This window comes from Ursus americanus, chromosome 1, assembly GCF_024610735.1.
Source record: "Ursus americanus isolate L20-20 chromosome 1, mUrsAme1.1.p, whole genome shotgun sequence".
Taxonomy (NCBI): Eukaryota; Metazoa; Chordata; class Mammalia; order Carnivora; family Ursidae; genus Ursus; species Ursus americanus.
Genome location: NC_142127.1, coordinates 40,453,949 through 40,473,985, shown reverse-complemented (window position 1 = coordinate 40,473,985; position 20,037 = coordinate 40,453,949). Strand labels below are relative to the sequence as shown.

The 20,037-nt window shown below is 36.6% G+C and overlaps 1 protein-coding gene across 7 annotated transcripts in view; it reads right to left on the bottom strand.

Annotated features, from left to right (window-relative positions):
* TANK (TRAF family member associated NFKB activator) overlaps window positions 1–20,037 on the bottom strand; it is an 87,386-nt gene that overhangs the window by 41,431 nt on the left and 25,918 nt on the right. For 5 of the 7 annotated variants that reach the window (XM_045780857.2, XM_045780851.2, XM_045780843.2 and 2 more), the window contains exon 2: window positions 11,333–11,480. In XM_045780857.2, coding sequence (XP_045636813.1) covers window positions 11,333–11,431 — 99 coding nt within the window. In that variant the 5' untranslated portion in view covers window positions 11,432–11,480. The other 2 variants (XM_045780865.2, XM_045780872.2) reach the window with 2 other exon arrangements.

The following is a 20,037-nucleotide window of genomic DNA, read 5'->3' as shown; positions in this document are numbered from 1 at the left end:
TAAATGGGAGTCTTAAATTGAGTCTTAAATTGCACTTTTCCACAGAAACACTAAGAGAAGAACTGGCCTGGAGTACGGACAACTAAGTGGTAAAAGGCTGGTAAGTTTGTACAAATAGATGAACAGCAATAAGACATAGCTAGTAAGAGAATCCAGGTTACACCAATTCTTTTCTTTTTCTGCAACAGATTTTTTTAAAGTTGTGGTAAAATATATACATAAAATTTGCCACTTTAACCAATCTTAAGTGTCCAGCTCTGTGGCATTAAGTATACTCACAAAGTTGTGTAATCATCACCACAAGCTATCTCCAGAACTTTTTCACCTCCTCAACTGAAACTCTGTACCTTTTAAACACTAACTCTACATTACCTTCCCTCAGCCTCTAGGAACCACCCTACCACTTTCTGTCTCTATGATCTGACTACTCTAGTACCTCATATAAGAATCATACATCTATACGTCCTTTTGTGACTGGCTTATTTCACTTAGCATAATATCCTCAAGGTTCATCCATGTTGTACTATGTGTCAGAATTTCCTTCTCCTAAAGGCTGAATAAATTCCATTTTATGTATATACTGCATTTGGTTTATCCATTTATCCACCCATGGACATTTGCGTTGCTTCCATCTTCTGACTATTACAAATAAGCTTGCTATGAACATGGATATACAAATATTTCTTCAAGTCCCTGCTTTCACTTCTTTGGGGTATATACCCAGAAGTGGAATGGCTGAGTCATATAGTAATCCTACATTTATTTTTTTGAGGGAATACTATACATTTCCCACAGTGGCTTTACCATTTTACAGTTCCATCAGCAATGTACAAGAATCTAACTTCTCCATATCTTTGCCAATACAATGGGGATGAACTTGCATCTCATTGTGGTTTTGACCTGCATTTCCCCAATGGCTAATAATGCTGAGGATCACTTCATGTGCTTACAGGTCATTTGTATAACTTCTTTGGAGAATGTCTATTTGCACCCTTAGCCTAGTTTTTATTCAGGTTTTGTTGTTGTTGTGGAGCTGTAGGAGTTTCTTTATATATTCTAGATATCTATCCCTTATCAGATACATAATTTGCAAATATTTTCTCACATTCCTTGGCTGCCTTAATTTTGATGAAGTCCAAGTTATCTAATTATTCTTTTGTTGCCTAATCTTTTGGTGTCATATCTAAGAAATCACTGCTAAATCCAATGTCAAGAAACTTTTCTCCCTATGATTTCTTCTAAGAGTTTTATAGTATTAGCTCTTACATTTAGGTTCTGGCTTGAGTTAATTTTTGTACATGGTGAAAGGTAAATCCAACCCATGAACACAGAATTTTCTACCATTTGTTGATGGCTTTTTTATTTTTTTCAGCAGTGTTTTGTAATTTTCAGTGTATACGTCTGTCACCTACTTGGGTAAGTTTATTCCTAAGTATATTATTTATTTTGATGATATTGCAAATGGAATTTTCTTAATTTTTTTCAGATTAATGTTAATGTATAGAAATGCTACTAATTTTTGTGTGTTGATTTTGTGTCCTACAACTCTGCTGAATTTATTAGTTCTAACAGGGTTTTTTGATGGAATCTTTAAAAGGTTTTCTACATATAAGATTATCTGCAAACAGGGATCATTTTACTTCTTACTTTCTAATTTGGATACTGTTTTTCTTGCCTAATTGCTCTCAGTAGGATTTCCAGTACTATCTTGAACAAAAGTGGTAAAAGTGGGCATCCTTGTCTCATTCCCATCTTACAAGAAAAGCCTTCAGTCTTTCACTATGGAATATTATGTTAGTCGTGGGGTTTTCATAAATGGCCTTTATTATGTTGAAATATTTCCTTCTATTCCGGGTTTGCTGAGTGTTTTTAAAAGGTTTTAAAAGGGTTTGAATTTTGTCAACTGCTTCTTCTGTATCAATTGAAATTATCGTGTGGTGTTCCCCCTCTTCATTCTGTTAAGGTGGTGTATCCCACTGACTGATTCTGTATGCTGCACCATTTTTGCTTTGCAGGAATAAATCTCACTCGGTCAAGGTCTATAATCCTTTTAATATGCTGTTGAATTTGGTTTCCTAGTATTTTGTTGTGGATTTTTGCATCAATATTCATAAAAAATATTAGTCTGCAATTTTCTTGCAATGTTTGTGTATGGCTTTTGTATGAGGGTAAAGATGGCCTCATAGAATGCATTAAGAAATGTTCCATCCTGTTCAATTTTTGGAAAAGTATGAGTAAGGACTGGTGGTAATTCCTCTTTGAATGTTTGGCAGAATTCACCACGAAGAATTAAGCATTCTTCGTTGGGAACTTTTTAATGACTGTTAATCTCTACTTCCTTCTTTCTGCTAGCTTTAGGTTTAGTTTGTACTTCCTCATCTAGTTTTCTAAGGTGTAAAGTTAGGTTATTGATTTGAGATCTTTCTTCTTTTTAATATAAGTATTTACAGTTAAAAACCTCCCTCTTGGCAGAGTTTTCACTGCATCCCACAAATTTTAGTATACAGTGTTTTCATTTTCATTTGTCTCAGATATTTTCTAATTTCCCTTGTGATTTCTTCTTTGATCCACTAGCTGTTTAAGACTGTTATTTAATTTCTACATATTTTTAGTTTCCTAGTTTTTCTTCTGTTGTTGATTTCTAGTTTCAGTCTATTGTGATTAGAAAAGATACTTTGTATGATTCCAATCTTTTAACATTTATTAAGTCATTTTTAATGGCCTAACATATGGGCTATCCTGGATACTGTTCCACATGAACTTGAGAAAAATGTGAATTCCGCTGTTGTTGAGTGGGATATTCTATATACGTCTGTTAGTTCCAACTGGTCTACAATGTTTGTTCAAGACCTCATTTTCCTTACTGATCTTCTAATCTGGTTGTTCTATCCCTTATTGAAAGGGTACTGAAGTCTTTTTTTTTTTTTTTTTAATACAGGGCTCACACTTACAACCATGAGATCAAGACCTGAGCCGGCACCTAGAGTCAGATGCTCAACTGACTGAGCCACCCAGGTGCCCCAGGGTACTGAAGTCTTTGATGGTTGTTATAGAGCTATCATTTCTTCTTTGAATACTGTCAATGTTTGCATCATATATTTTGGAGTTCTGCTGTTTAGTGCATATATAGTTACTATGTCTTCTCGACAAATTGATAATTTTTTCATTATATAATGCCCCTGTTTATCTTCTACAAAAATCTTTGATATAAAGTCTGTTCTGTCTGTTTAGTTGATTTTTTGTAGGCACACATTGACACATTTTGATTCTCTTCCCCTTTCCTTTTGTGTATATTCTGTAGATATTTTCTTTGAGGTTACAACTGAGACTACATACAACATCCTTAAGTTATGACAATATCCTAGATTGATACCAAACTAACTTCTATTGCATATAAAGCACTCCAACTTTATAGCTCCACCCCCCTACTTTGTTACTGATAGCACAAATTACATCTTTTTTTATTGTGTATCCATTAATATGGATTTAAAGTAAATTTATATTTACTGGGCGCTTGGGTGGCTCAGTTGGTTGAGTGACTGCCTTCAGATCAGGTCATGATCCCAGAGTCCCAGGACCGAGCCCCGCATCAAGCTCCCTGCTCAGCAGGGAGTCTCCTTCTCCCTCTGGCCCTCTCCTGTCTTATGCTCTTTCTCTCTCAAATAAATAAATAAAATTAATTTTTTCTATACATCTGGCTTTTAAATCCTGTAGAAAATAAAAAGTGGAGTTTCAAATTGAAATTACAATACCAGTTTTTATATTTGTCTATATATTTACCTTTACAGAGAACTTTGTACTTTCACATGGCTTCAAGTTACTATCCAGCATCCTTTCATTTCAACTTGAAGGATACTCTTCAGCATTTCTTCTAGGTCAGGTCTAGTGGTAATGAACTCTTTCCACTTTCGTTTGTCTGGGAAAAATCTGAATTTCTTACTCATTTCAAGGACAGTTTTACCACATATACAGTATACTTGGTTAACAGGTTTCTTTCCTATAGCCTTTAAAAATATCATCCCGTTGCCTTCTAGCCTGCAAGGTTTCTGCTGAGAAATCCACTGACAATCTTATAGGGCCTCCCTTGTACATGATGAGTTCCTTTTCTCTTGCTGCTTTCCAGATTCTCTTTTTGTTTTTGTTGACAGTTGGATTATAATGTAGTTTGATGGAGAGCTCTTTGGATTTATCCTACATAGAATTTGTTGAGCTTCTTCGATTTGTATATCCACATTGTTTCCCAAATTTGGGAAGTTATCATTTATTATTTCTTCAAACAATCTACTCCCCTCCCCCACATTTCTTTAATTTCTCTCTCTTTACCTTCTCCTATAATGTGTATATTGCTCCACTTGATAGTGTCCCATAAATCTCTTAGGCTCTGCTGACTTTTCTTACTTCTTTTATCTTTTTGCTCCTCAGACTCCATTATTTCAAATGACCTATCTTTGAGTTCACGAATTTTTTCTTCTGCCTGTTCAAGTCTGCCCTCGAACCCCTCTAGTGAAATTTTCAATTCATTTATTTTACTTTTGAACTCCAGAATGTTTCACTTGTTAAAAATAATTGTCTCATTGTTAATATTCTTGTTTTATTTATATTATTGCTTTCCTCATTTCCTTTCTTTGAGTCTGTTTTCCTTTAGCTTTTTGAGCATACTTATGATAGTGTTTTAAAGTCTTTGTCTAGTAAGTCTGATGCATGTTTATCAGGGACTGTTTCTGGAAATTTATTATGTTCTTTGAAAGGGCTACATTTCCCTGTTTCTTTGTAGGCCTCATAATTTGTTGAAAACTGGGGTATGTGAATAAACTCTCCCGGTCTCTGCAGCCAGGTGTGAAAGATCTTTACCAATTAGCAGGCCCTTTAGCCTTAAGATTAGCTCAGGGTAAAGCCTTACGGTCTTCCAGGTATTTTCTGGTGTGTATCTTGCTTAGGCCAGTGTGTGTATGTTTCTGTTTGTTTCTGATTTTTCCTGGCTGGCTGAAGTACCTTAACTTCTCAAAAAGTCTTACCCCAGCTTCTTAGGACCTTAGATGTTTATTCTATTCCTCTTCCTTCAATCTCTTACACTTAGATGTCCACTGCAGTCTCTCTCCACATGCTAATGCTGCCCACCACTGCCTTCCACAGCTTCCAGCCTGACACCCAAACTATGCTACCATTCCCGACTCTGAGCTCCAAGTCAAGTTAGACAGAAAACAGTCCCTTGGATAGTCCACAGACAGGTCAGGATATTTCAAACAAGTTCTACCCTTCTCCTTTCTTCCTGAGGAGGGAACCAGGAATTTGGGCTATTTCCTCCCAACTGCACCACACCATTATGGTCAGGGAGTGGGTCAAGGGCAAGTAGAAATGCCATGAAATTTCCTACAGTTTTGAATATGGCTTTTTCTTGACTAGTTGTCTGCTTGATTGCTGAAAATCACTGATTTCCAGAGCTCCTATAAAATTATTTCAATCAATCTGAACAGGCGCCTGCCACTTCCTAGTCTGCCATCTTGCTGATGTCACTTGATAGACTAATTCTTTTAAGCATAAGCATAATGTTAAGAAGGCAGGTAGGCTCACAGACAGCAAAGCCCTTGGGGCCTTTTTGCCATCAGAATGCCAGGAAACTTCTCCAAGGTTGTCCTCTTGCTTCTCTTCTTCTCTTGCTCTGCTCTCTTTCCCATTGGTACTTCCTTCTCCTATCACTCCAAACATCTCTCTGAAGATGATTCCCAAATTGGTATTTCCAACTGGTACCTTAAAGATCAACACTTCAACTCCTGCTGATCATCTTGCCCTGACTAATCTTCTTACATGTGAACACAAAATATCCAAAGCAAGTAATAATTTCCTTTGCCAAAATCACCACTCAGAGCCTTTGCTCTAATTTTCATACTATGAATTTGAGCGCTCATATATATCATCTTATTACTAGAGATTCTAAATGAGGAATATCTAGATTGTTTTACTTCAAAGTTCAATTTCATTTCTGGGAGTAGAGTGGAACAAATTAGTGCACTTGGCACATCTGATTCTATAATTCGAAAAACAATAAATGTTCCATAAAATAAAATCCCAAGAAATGTCAAAAGTATACCGGTCTTTTCGCAATAATGTTTTAGAAAAAAGTTAATTAAAAAAACCATAATGAATGAGATCAAAGTATAAAACTTTACGTCAGAACTTCTATTTCATTATACTATAGCGAATGTAATGGCCAATAAATCTGAATTTCAAAAAGACTGATATCTTGCTTTAAAATGGGAATTATTACATTGTCTTCTGAGGATACAGATGCCTCTGCAGTCCCCTCATATGAAGCTGTCTACATCAAACCACAGGGGTTGGGCAATGGATGGAATAGGAAGTGGGAGAACAAAAGATAGGCACTATCTTGCCTCATCATTGCTACTTCTGAACCATTAGTCCTTTAAATTTAAGCAAAAGGCCATCCACAAGGCAATCAATTATACCAGTCTTTCCTCAGAGCTGTTTATCTTACAACATACCATTCTCTCACACTACAGCATTTTGGCTCTTCCTTTTTTTTTTTTTTTTTTAACATTTTATTTATCTATTTGAGAGAGACAGAAAGAGAGCACACAAGCAGGGAGGAGGGTCAGGGAGAGGGAGAAGCAAACTCTCCACTGAGAAGGAAGCCCAATGCAGTGCTCAATCCCAGGACCCAGAGGATCATGACCCCAGCCGAAGGCAGACGCTTAACCATCCCAGCCGCCCAGGCACCCCTTGGTTCTTCCTTTCACACAGTCTCTCCAAATGCTCCTAATCTTATCAACACTTTAGGAGAAGTGCTCTGAGTTTCTTCAATTTCTCAATCCCACTCCAGCTACCCACTTTCATGACACATTATGAAGACAGAAGATCCTAAACATCAATTCAAAAACTCATTAGTAATAGTCTATTACTAATAGACCTCTCACATTCTTCTACTCCTTCTGTATCTGTTCTGTCATTTCATGGAGATCTCAGATATAAACCCTCTTTTTGTTCTTAGTCTATTAGACTCCTAGATTAACTTCTTCCTGATGTTAGTTTGTATCTCAAAGCACACAATTTCAATTGCTTTTGTACCACCCACTTTCTAGCCACCTAACCATTCTTCTATTCTTAACTCTGCTAATCCTGGATTTGGCCATCTGCTCATTCCACTTCTGTACCAAGAAAGCTGCTGAAAATGACCAACAATCATGGATTGATAGCACCAAATTCATGGTAAATGTTGTATGCAACATTTTTCTTCTCTCATTTCTTAACTGAAGCTGTTTCAATGCTTTACTACCATTCGCAGAATATCCTAAAATCATTTCACTCAGATGACTTCACTTTGTATTTCATAGAAAAAAAAATAGTGTCTTACATAATAACCTTTCTATTTTTTAATTGAATAAATTTGACACGTAACATTGTGCAAGCTTAAGGTGTACAGTGTACTACTTTGATACATTTACATGTTGTAATATGCCCTTGTGGCAATATTTATCACATTATATAATTATAGTACAATATTATTGTCTATATTCATTATACTGTGCATTAGATCTCTATGGCTTATTCACTACTCATTATAAGTTTATACCCTTAAACATCATCAGTCTTATCCCCACCTTCTAACCCCTGGTAACCACCACTTTACTGTTTTTAAGAGTTTGACTTCTTTAGATTCCACATATAAATGATAGATGATAACCCTGCTAAGTTCCTGCCACCACCATTTCTGATTTGCAAACTTATCTTCGTGTACACCTATTTTTTTTTCTCGTTCCTTCCAGTTCTCAGAGGAATAGGTGTTTCTCCTCCTCTTTCATAGTCCATTCTTTAACCTAGTTTTGAAACTCCAATAACAAACAGGTTGGCCTTATTTCCTTCCTCTCACATTCTTATCCTTCAAATACTTCTTTGCTCTATACACTCAAACCTGGAAATGCTATTTTATTCAAGGCTATAATAAAGGTTTCTAGATCCATATTTGCAACCATCCACTGGACAATTTCACCTGCATCTCGCACAGGTAATTAAAACCTAATTACGCATCTTATTTCCCCATCTATAAATCTGTATATTCTTCTCTACTGATCGTTTTAGTCATCAGCACCATCATCAATCTAGTTTTCTACTCCAGATACCTGAGTATCATCCTAGAATCTATGTTATCACATTCAGAAGTGGCCTGCAGGTGCCACCTGCTTTCCATTCTATTTCCTAAATAAATCTTAAATCTCTTCCCTAATTCATCCCTAATGCTTAATTTAAGTTCTCATGTTGACCTGCTTGAAATGAGTGCCATTTATTTATTTTTTTTACATTGAAGTATAATATACGTACAGTTGACCCTTGAACAGCATGGGTTGCTTATATGTGGATTTTTTTCCCAATATATACAGCACATTACTATATATAAATATATTTTTTCTGAATAACTTTTTTCTTAATAACTTTTCTTAATAACATTGCCTTTTCTCTAGCTTACTTTGTTCTAAGAATACAGTATATAATACATATAACATACAAAATATGTGTTAATCAATTGTTTATGTTATTGTTAAGGCTTCCTGTCAACAGCAGACTATTAGTAGTTATGTTTTTAGAGAATCAAAAGTTACATGCAGATCTCTCTCTCTCTCTATATATATATATATGAAAGTTCATAAAGTGCAACTTGATGATTGCCACTTATTTTTATATTCCTGGCTCTTAGACCACTGTTTATCATCACCATGCTTGTTGAGGTGAATTCCGCATTGCCCTCTATCCTATATCCCAATGTCAGGAAGACTTTTTTATTTTTTTATTTTTTAAAGATTTTATTTTATTTATTTGACAAAGACAGCCAGTGAGAGAGAACACAAGCAGGGGGAGTGGGAGAGGAAGAAGCCGGCTCCTAGCAGAGGAGCCTGATGTGGGGCTCGATCCCAGAATGCTGGCATCACACCCTGAGCCGAAGGCAGACGCTTAACGACTGGGCCACCCAGGCGCCCCAGGAAGACTTTTTAAAAGCATATATAAATTCTGATTGAACAAGAATACAGTATAAACTATTTAGTCATATTCCTCATGATAGGGTCCTAATCTAGCTTCACCAGCTTCTTTTTCTGAACTGCTCTATTGTTCCTGTTGGAGCCAAGAATCACCTTATTGTACATGGAATGTACCATATATTCCCTCACTTTTGTGTTTTTATTATGTATACTGTTCCCCCTGCTTGCAGGACTCTTTTTCCTTAATTTACCCAACTCCTAATGTTAGCTCAAGCGTTGGGCTTGATCCTCCCAGACTGATTTAGGTGTCTCTTCTTTGTGCTTATTAACTATCCCCTACAGATCTCCACTATAGCACTTAGTACACTGTGGTAATAACTATTAACCTTCCTTTTTATCTTATTGGAAAGTTCCTTAAGGGCATAAACTATGTTTGTTTCAGCATTCTCAGAACTTCATCAAAGACCCAGTATACAGCAGGCACACATTGATTTTTCTTAAATAAGTCAGGATATTTTGAGTTTAGTACATAAGAATATATAGTATACATGTTTTCTTTTATTCTTGAGTACTTGACAAATACTAAAAAAAAAAAAAAAAAAAAAAATTCCCTTTACCCTCCTTTGGATAATTGCTGATGTGAGCAAAGGCTTTTTCCATGGCAGTTAAAAGGTTAAATCACGAGTTTCTGGTTGCTTACCACTGGCTAGTGAAGGCAAAGGAGCAGTTAGAGAAATTTCTGTTTCTGCCTCAACCTAAGAATACCTCAATACTTCCCTAATTCTGTTTCTTAACTTTCCTAGAACAAGTAGAAGATTGTTGAAGTTTCTTAATGAACCTAATGGGAAAATAAGAAGAATAAAAGTTGGGATTCTTTTTTTGTTGTTGTTTTTTAAAAAGTGATTATGCCTTATACCTGAACTGGAAAGGCAAAGAAACCCAAATTCTAAAGTTCAATAATTTTGGAAAACTCTCTCATTGTTATGCCCGTTTCTCCTACGTACCCCTAAAGAAGACCTAGTCCATAAGTCTACTCATATAACTGGAAATAATCTTTTGTAAATGAACAGGAGAATCACAAATAATAATGATTTCTGAGAAATATGGGGAAGTACGTATGACATCTAGTTTTATAGATGTGTCAAGCAGAAAGGATGAAGAGAACTGTGTGGTTCCTATATTTATGGAAGAAACAGAATTGCATGGCTAGCATATTTTTTAGATTTCAGAATTTTAAGACTAATAAAATTGTTTTTTAAATGAGGTAACCAATTTAAGATCTCCCACTTTCTACTGCCTGTTGAAACTACTGCAAGGTTGGCCTTTGGCTGGCATCTAGGAACTTGACTTGTGATAAAGGTATAAAGTGATAAAGTTGACTGTTGTGCCAGCTTAATTAGACTGTACCATGAAATTTGTGGTGAAGACCTACTTTCCTTCTAAGAGTCTGAAATTTTGGCTGACATATAATATCTATGTGACTAGCTCTTAATAACCCCCCCCCAACTCTTGAGTCTCAAATGGAGTCCCTACGTAAAAGGATTGCATATGTGTGACAAAGTTTTTGAAGCTGGAGGCAGGGTACACTCTCTGTGACCCCTCACAGGAGGGAAAGAGCATAGAAGGCCTGCATGTGGATCCCTCTAGAGTCTGTCTGATGTTTTATATTAATGATCTGGCTGTGTATCTTTATCATGTCACTATAATATATCTTAGCTGTGAATGTTACCGTATGTTAAGTCCTGTGAGTTCCTCTAGAGAACAGAGAATGTGTTTTTTGGTATTGGGGACCCCCAAAACACTACTAAATAGTGATATTAAACAAGCAAACAAAAACTCTATCATTATCATCTCACAAAAGCATGTGTTAATAAAATTCTGCCCTATAATCTGATAGTATGGAAACATAGTATGAGAATAAAGGACAGAAATTTGAACTGGATAAATTTAGCATTACAAGAAGTTCATTACATTCTTATTTTTCTCATTTTGCTGCAGATTAGTGAACATCTAATCATGGCCCCATAACAGACATGTGTCTCGGAACTACTAAACTAACCTAGGAACTATAACTTTCTTCTAATTTACTCTCTTTTGAAACTGAAAATTAAAAATTATTTATGGAGGATAATGCTCTTTATGAACTCTTCCCTCAGGTCACAATGTTGTTTTGCTTTTTAAAACAACAAATAAGAATCTTAAATTCCATCCATTAATATATATCTCTGTTTTAGTAGTTATAGTTCAAGAAAGTTTCTAACAATACAATATTTTTCACTTGCAAAAGATTCTCAAATTTCCATTTACCAGGATAAATAAGAACTTTCAAAACCAAAACCATATACCTTTTGCTGTAGCTCTTTCACTGCAGAATCTCTATCCATACATGCCTGTCGAAAGGCTTCATAAGCTTTATTGAGTTGCTCGCCAAGATTTTTATCCATTCCTCTCTGTTCTGTAGCATCACTATAAAGGATGGAGTAAATGACAAGTCTGGAAAATAATCAGAACAATTTAGATAGCTACTAAATTATACAAATCTCATTTCTAAAATGCATCTTATAGACAGTTCCATACAGTTTATCATTAACATTATAGCACCAAGCACTTTATATAAAAGTTTATAAAGGGATACAAGTCTCATCTAAAACCCTTATTACAAATCTTTTTTTTTTTTTTTAAAGATTTTATTTATTTATTTGACAGAGATAGAGACAGCCAGCGAGAGAGGGAACACAAGTAGGGGGAGTGGGAGAGGAAGAAGCAGGCTCCCAGCAGAAGAGCCTGATGTAGAGCTTGATCCCACACCACCAGGATCACGCCCTGAGCCGAAGGCAGACGCTTAACGACTGAGCCACCCAGATGCCCCATAAAACCCAGATTACAAATCTTAAGAAACATTAGCTTCTTCAATTTTTAATATTCTCTACTAGTATTCAAGGAGCAAGTAGGGTTTCAGTTCATAAAGATGCTACTCTGAAAATAGTAATCTAAAAACACAACCTTAAAGTGGAGAAATATAAAAGGCCATTTGTTATTAATACTTTATTATAGAAATGCACAACAGGATTAGCAACGTGGGAAGGAATTTCTTTTTACTAAACGGACAGTTATTCCCACTTACAAGGTGAATTCTTGCTACACTGAAATTAGAGCAAAATTAAATAGATAATAAATGTTTGTGGATGGAGTTCACACTGTTGTTATCGCAGAGCAATTAAAATGTGTGAAAATGCTCTTATTTTAGCACAAAATCTACGGAGAGTTGTTGTTGGATTGTACATTAAAAAAGAAAAATCACATCCCTTCAGTCCTACCCACACTCCCTATTAGTTTTCCAACCTCCCTGCTGTTTCTGAACTACAGGTGATTTACTGAGTGGAGGTAATTTGGTTTTATCATCTCAATTTGCATAACATTTCTAACCACATTCCTTGGCTCTGAGCAGAGGGCCACGTAATGATTCTGATTTTTCCTGTGAAAGCCACACCACAGGACCTTCCTCTTAATCTTCTGAAAGCCACAGAATAGATAAAGTTCTCTATGGGGGCAGGGGACTTGGGGGTACCAAATTATTTCACTTCTTTATGATTGGAAATCCTTCATAATCTCAGTCTCTAATCTTTCATCTGTCCTTTTATTTTGGGTACACAATGCTTTTTAAAAAATTGGGGTATTTTACATTAAAATACAATTCATATAAAATTCACCATATTAAAGTGTACATTTTTGTGGCTTTCTGTATATTTACTATGTTGTACAATCATCACCATTATCTAATTCCAGAACATTTTTATCACTACAAAAAGAAACTACTTATTAGCAGTTACTCCCAATTCCCCTCTCCCATCAATCCCCCAGCAATCACTAATCTGCTTTCTGACTCTATGGATTTGTCTATTTTGGGCATTTATATAAATGGGACCATACAAGATATGGCCTTTGTGTCTGACTTTTTTTACATGGCATAAAACTTCTGAGGTTTATCTATGTTGTAGCACGTAACAGTACTTCATTGCTTTTTATGTCTAAGTAATATTCCATTGTGTGAACATACCACATTTTGTTTATCCATTCCTTAGCTAATGGACATTTGCGTTCTTTCCTCTTTTTGATTATTCTGAAGAAAGCTATACTATTTGTGTATGCATACTTGTGTGAACATGTTTTCAGTTCTCTTGGATATATACCTAGGAGCAGAATTGCTGGGTTAGATGATAATCTTGTTTAACCTTTTAAAGGAACTGCTAAAGCTGCTTCCACAGGATGTGTACCAAGTTATATTTCTTTTTTTTTTTTAAAGATTTTATTTATTTATTTGACGGAGAGAGAAACAGCCAGTGAGAGAGGGAACACAAGCAGGGGGAGTGGGAGAGGAAGAAGCAGGCTCCTATCGGAGAAGCCTGATGTGGGGCTCAATCCCAGAATGCTGGGATCATGCCCTGAGCCAAAGGCAGACGCTTAACGACTGAGCCACCCAGGCGCCCCACCAAGTTATATTTCTACCAGTAATGAGTAAGAGTCCCAATTTCTCTACATCTTCACTAACATTTATTAACATTTTAAATTTTTAAATTTATATGCATCCCAGTGGGTGTGAAGTGGTACCTCATCAGTTTTGATTTATTTTCCTAATGATGTTGAACATCTTTCAGTGCTTATTGGTTATTTGTATATCCTCTTTAGAGAAATGTCTATGTAGTCAAATCCTTTGTCCACTTTTTAATTGGGTTATTTGTCTTCATATTGTTGATTTGTAAGAGTTCTTTATATATTCTGGAAACTAGAGCTTTATCACATATGTGTAATTTGCAAACTCTTCTCCCATTCTATAGATTATATTTCTTTAATAGTGTCTTTCAACAAAGTTTTTAATTCTGATATCTGATTTTATCTATTTTTTTCTTTCGTTGCTTGCTTTTCTCATGTCCTATCTAAAATGTTGCTGCCTAAGACAAAGTCATGCAAATTTTCATCTATGTTTCCTTTAAAGAATTTTATACTTTTAGCTTTTACATTTGTATCTTTGATCCACACTCAGTTAATCTATGTATGGTATGAGGTAGGGGTCCAAACTCTTTCTTCGGCATGCGGCTATCCTACTGCCCAAGCACTAAAGGCTATTCTTTTCCCACTGAATGGCCTTGGCACTCTTATTGAAATCAGCTGACCATAAATTGCAATGTTTTTTAAATATCTAGGTAATATTTCAATCCTACCAGTCAGTCTTTCATTTTAAGTACTAAATACACTCCTAAGTCATTTTCAGGCTTCTAAAAACAATTTCAAGGTTTTTATTATGGGGGGTCAGAGTGTTACTGCTTTCTGAAGAAATGAAAGAATGGTAATTTTTTTAAGGAATTCCACTGGGGAAGTTTGTTTCTACTGCTACCTCTGATAGATAAAAAAAGATGAAATACTCTTTGGATAACTAACATTGCCAGGATCTCTGACATGCCATAGATACTACGGAAAAACAAATAATTAGCATTAACACAAAGCATCATGTTGAGTACTTTATTCATTTGGACACTATATCATTCAAAGAAGGATTTAAGGCAGCTTATAAAAATATAAGCAAGATTAAAAATAGGTATACAGTAAAAGAAAATAAGAATTGGCAGCTTTCGGAACTATAATACAGTATAAAATGCTAATGCAGAAATGAGAGGTTTAAGTAACTATGTGGCTGAGTTACCTATCACTATCTTAAAAAGCTGCACATCATGACAAATTGTCAACATAAAACACACCTATATTTTAAAATCTGAGACAAACAAGAACCCTGAATTGGAAACCCATCTAGTTTCTTATTTTGTTCTGTCACTGAATGACACTGTGACCTTGATTCAGGGCCACTGAATCTTTCCGAAACCCAAGTTTCTTTGTCTCCAATACAAAAAAAGATGTTTGGACTTGATTTCGAAGAAAGTTCTTTGTTCTTCAGTTGTTGAATCTGTGAGTCTAAAAATGCATGTCTGTTCCATCAAGAAGGCGCATTCTTGTTTTTAAAAATGTAAATGCAATACTAAAAATAGCTGCATCATATGCAAGTAAATCATGTGGACACTTCATTTCAGGTCCTTGAATTAGATCACACAAATGTCACTAACAAGAGTTACTGAGTAAATTCCACATGAATGCATCCTATTTCCTGAAATAAGAATGTATGCTGGAGAGATACGATTCAGGTCAATACAACTAAATAAATGATACATTTAATTTCTATCTCACAACCAAGAAGAGAATTGGGTGTTAGATCAGTGACACTGACCAGAGAAAAAGGAAACAGTCGCTGAGACCCAACTAATTAAATTGGACAGATTTCAAATATTAACACCCTGAACTTTAAAGCCACTTGTTCCTCTCTCTTTTTTTTTAAAGCATTTGTTAAGTGTAAAATTAATTTCACAATTTAACAGGCAGTCACATTTCAATTACATTTTGGTATGCCTGCTGCAAAACTTGCCAGGCTCCAGGGAAATGGTTTTATTTATAGTAAACATGCTCAAACCCAAATCTCATTGCCTAAACCCAGGAGATCCAAGCTAAAGCAACCTCTGCCTTGGAAGCACTCTTCTAGTTATGGTTTCACTGTTTTAAGAGTATTTTTAGGAAAGCCTTCCATGGTAATTTCTTTATTCTGGGTCTGATTTGCTGGTTTCCTTCCACTACAGGAGGAAGAGTAAGTCACTGATACCCCAGAAGGTATCTGGGCAAGCGGAATGCAAAGCACCCCCACCCACCCAGGGCAATCCCCCTGAAGCCTGGATAGCCCCTACCCATCCACCTCTGTCCCTCTGGCAGTAGTTCCTTTTTTTCCCCCTGGGTGGTTCCTGTGAGAAGGAAAATGAAGGACAGCAAGTTCCTGTTCTGCCTCCCAGGTCCAATGTGTGCCCACCCAGGAGGAAGCACCAAGAAAATCCCTGGGCAGCAGACTGCTTCCTCTTTCATTAATCCCTTGATTCAATAATAAAACTGTTCTAGGGTAGGAGAGGAAGCCTACGCAAGGTAGATAATTTTATCTTCCCTTGGTAAAGTTTCCCCAGCTCCAACAAAGGTCTGCCAACTGCTAGGACCAAACTTAGATGTTATAAAATGGATCCCATTACTATTCAATTAGGAAAAATAAAGTTTATATTTACTTGTTACATGTAAGGCACTTTTGTGGGGTGAGGCAAGGGGCTTCAGAGGGTACCACCTCAGAGTTGTGTTCCTTTTACAAAGTTTTTTCACCAATACTATTATTCACATTCCCATCTGACTGATAAGGGCTCAGAGGCATTAAATGAGCTCCCTAGAGCTACAAAGCGATAAGCATGGGAACTGGGACTATGAAATTCTTCATTCAAGGACTGTTTATTAAAGGCAACTAACTGCAGGAGCCCCTGGGTGGCTGAGTGGTTAAGCGTCTGCTTTCCACTCAGGTCAGGATCCTAGGACCCTGAGATCTAGCCCTCCATCAGGCTCCCCCCTCAGCGGGAAGCCTGCTTCTCCCTCTCCCACTCCCCACACCTCCCACTTGTGTTACCTCTCTGTTAACTAACTAACTAACTACCTTTAAAAAAAATAAAGGCAACTGCGAACTATTCTCCTAGGGTGCCATGGTGGATATGTTTACTTGATAAAACACTGCCAAGTAAGAGCAAAGACTACTGGGCACCACTGACACTGGGAACAAAACAAAAACGAAACTCATCTTCACAAAAGCACCATGAGCTAGAACTTAAAAGTGTACATATATGTACCCTGAGGTATCCAAAGGCTATAGAACTGGGAGAGGAAAGTGGTCACATCTATTTTTGAGGCTTAGGAAAGGCTCTGAGAGGTAGGTAACATTTATACTAGGTATTTGATTATCAAATAGCAGTCATCCTTTCTAGAACAGGTTCCCAAGGGCTATAAAGATGTTTTTAGTGTTAGATAATATCCATTCTTCACTAAAAAAGGCTAGAATAATAAGCATTTATGCATTATTCAGCTTGATTTTTCTTTTTTTAATATTTATTTGAAAGAGAGAGAGAGAAAGAGAGAGAGCGTGTGCACATGCCTGGGGAGGGAGGCAGAGAAAGAGAGAGAATCTCAAGCAGACTCCCTGCTGAGCGAGTGGGACTTGATCTCAGGATCCCGAGATCATGATCTGAGCCGAAATCAAGAGTTGGGTGCTTCACCAACTGAGACACCCAGGCACCCCTTGATTTTTCTGATCATACAACTCTGCAAACCTGAGACAATTCTCCAGTATAACAATGATGGTTACTTACAAAAATGACTGATTAGGCTAGTGCTTTCCCATGATGCTTGAAAAGCAGCAGTGGGAATGAAATAAAGGATAAGTCTTGTATCTTCAATGGAACTCAATTTTCCTTTCTTATTTAAAATGAAGGCGCTAAATGATACAATCTCTTTCAACTTTATGATTATATAGCATTTCCAAACAGAGTATTGAAGCTATTGCTTGGGAAATACAGTGATATAGTTTTCCTCATATGATATCATAGCTTTAAAAGAAGTAGTCATTTTGTTTTAAATTGTACTTTAAACTAGGCCTTGGTTACAAACTAGCTGATATGACATTTAATTTCAAGATGGTGAAAAGCATGGAGTAAAGTTATATAGGGTGTCCTGGAATTAAAGAGGTGATACGATACTGCGAAAATACGTGATATAAAAATATGTGAAATAACAGTGAAGATGACTTTACTTATTTAATAACATTTATGTATGTCCTCCTAACACTTAACTACATAGAATGAAAAAAGGAAAGGCTTTGTAATCAGATCCCATATCTGCAATTTTCTAGCCATTTATTTGGCTTCTCTGAGTATTAGTCTTCTTATGATACATAGTCTGCAGTATTATGAAGATTAAATGAAACCATATATGAAGTATACATATTATCTGTTCCTCAATATCTGTTCTCTTCTCCTCTAATATCCTAACTTTTAACTGGTATGGTCAGGTGAGTATGTTCTGGTCATTGGCAAGTAAGTGCAACTTCCAAGAGGAGCTCATCACTTTTTTCCCTTCCCCGGCTGGATGGGATGTTGTGGTGAGTCACGTAGAACACTATGATGAAGACAACATTTCAGGGATGGTGGAAGGACAAGGGGATGCGGGAACAAGAATGAAGATGTCTAGGTCCTTGGCATGGTGGAGCTGCCAGATCAGCCCTTGACATCTTACACTTTAAATTCCAATATATGAAAGAAATAAAATTTCTCTCTTATTTAAGCCACTGTCTTTGAGAATCTCTTAATAGAGGAGCTGAGTTGTTTAAACAGGTACAACAGTCAACACTGGTTCAGTGCTGAATGCATTGTATGTGCTACTTTTTTCCATGGGAAAGAGACAAAGTCATAGTCTTTGCCTTTTTCTCTAATTAGAGCTTATAATTTAGTAAGGCAGACAAGCATGAAAATAATTAACCATACTAGCAGGCCAATTATAAATGTATAAAAAGGTATGATTATATCTTGATAGGGGTCTGGGAAGCACAGGTGGAAGCATTTGCAAGAATTCACCCAATGGGTCACTGAAGATTTACTGCATATAAGTTTTATATCAAAAGAAAAAGAAAAAAGAACTGTTAAATAAAAGGGATAAGCAGGGTAACAACTCAATAGGAAGAACAATTAAAATGAGAGGGATTGTGGAAGGCCTCACAGAAGATCTGACACTATAAACTTGGCCCTGAAACATGAGGCTTTCAACAAGCAGAGAATGAGAGGGAGGAAAGAATATTCACTCTGAAAGACAGAGGCATTGAGAAGTCACTAGGATAGTGCATTTAGGGACTGGAGGTATTCTATTTATGGAAGTCTAAGATGTGTAGAAGACGGAGAGGTGAGGGTGTTAAGACAGAATAGTTAGGGCCACCATGTATGACTGTGCTACACTACAAAAACCGTAGGGGCACCATTCAGGCAGACCGTAATCAGAACGGAACCCCCTGGAGTTACAGAGTGTACCAGGTGCATACACTATATGCAGCAGACTCAGTTATGGCCAGATTGTAGTGGACCCTAAATGTTACTCTAATAAATTTAGACTTTAACCTGACATTAAGAAGTAATGCAGGATTTTCGGGGTGCCTCACTGGGTGGCTCAGTGAGTTAAGCATCTTACTCTTGACTTGGCTCAGGTCACAATCTCAGGGTCCAGGGACTGAGCCCCTCATCAGGCTTGCACTCAGTGGGGAGTCTGTTTCAGGATTCTCCCTCTCTCTCTCTCTGCCCCTGGCCCCGCTCATGTGCACGCAGCACACTCTCTCTAAAATAAATAAATAAATCTTAAAAAAAAAAAAAAAAGTAATGGAGGATTTTCAAGCAGGAGATAAACATGTTTTAGAAAGGTAAACTGGGTACCCATTGTGGAATACAAACTAATGAGGGAGACAAAGTGAGGATATCCATAGGGAACTATTGTAGTCTGAGTGAAAGATGGGCTTGATCAAGAGCAGGGGAAGTGAAAGATGAATACATTTAAGACACAATTCTAAGTCAAAGTCAATGGGATTTGTTGTCCAGGTGGATCTAGATAGGAAGGCAGCATTCAAGTCGCTACAATTCTGAATCAGCTGGCCTGGGATGGGGTCCTGGAATCTGTGTTTTAATAAGTAACCCATGTGACTTTGTTGAAGCTGGTTCACTAGCCATATTTTTCAAAATACTAGGCAGACAATGATGATAGCCAGATAGAGAAACAGGAAGAAAAATGTTTTGGGAAGAAAGATATTGAATACAATTTTAGATAGAAGCGCTATAGAAGACACATAATTAACAATAGGCAGGGAAAATATACCAACTGAGCAGTAATGAAATCCAGAGAACAAATAAATACTAAGTATGGCTTCCCTCCTGCTTATATTCCTATTCTTAAAGTCCTGTTTTGAATGGCCTCTGATAACTCCTAAGTCCTTGGACAGTCAACCAAGCCCAAAACTTTTTACCAAAAAAAACAAAAAACAAAAAAACAAAAAACAAAACACAAAACCAAAAAACCAAACAAAAAAACCCCCAAATCACTACATTTTTGAAAAGAAAATAGT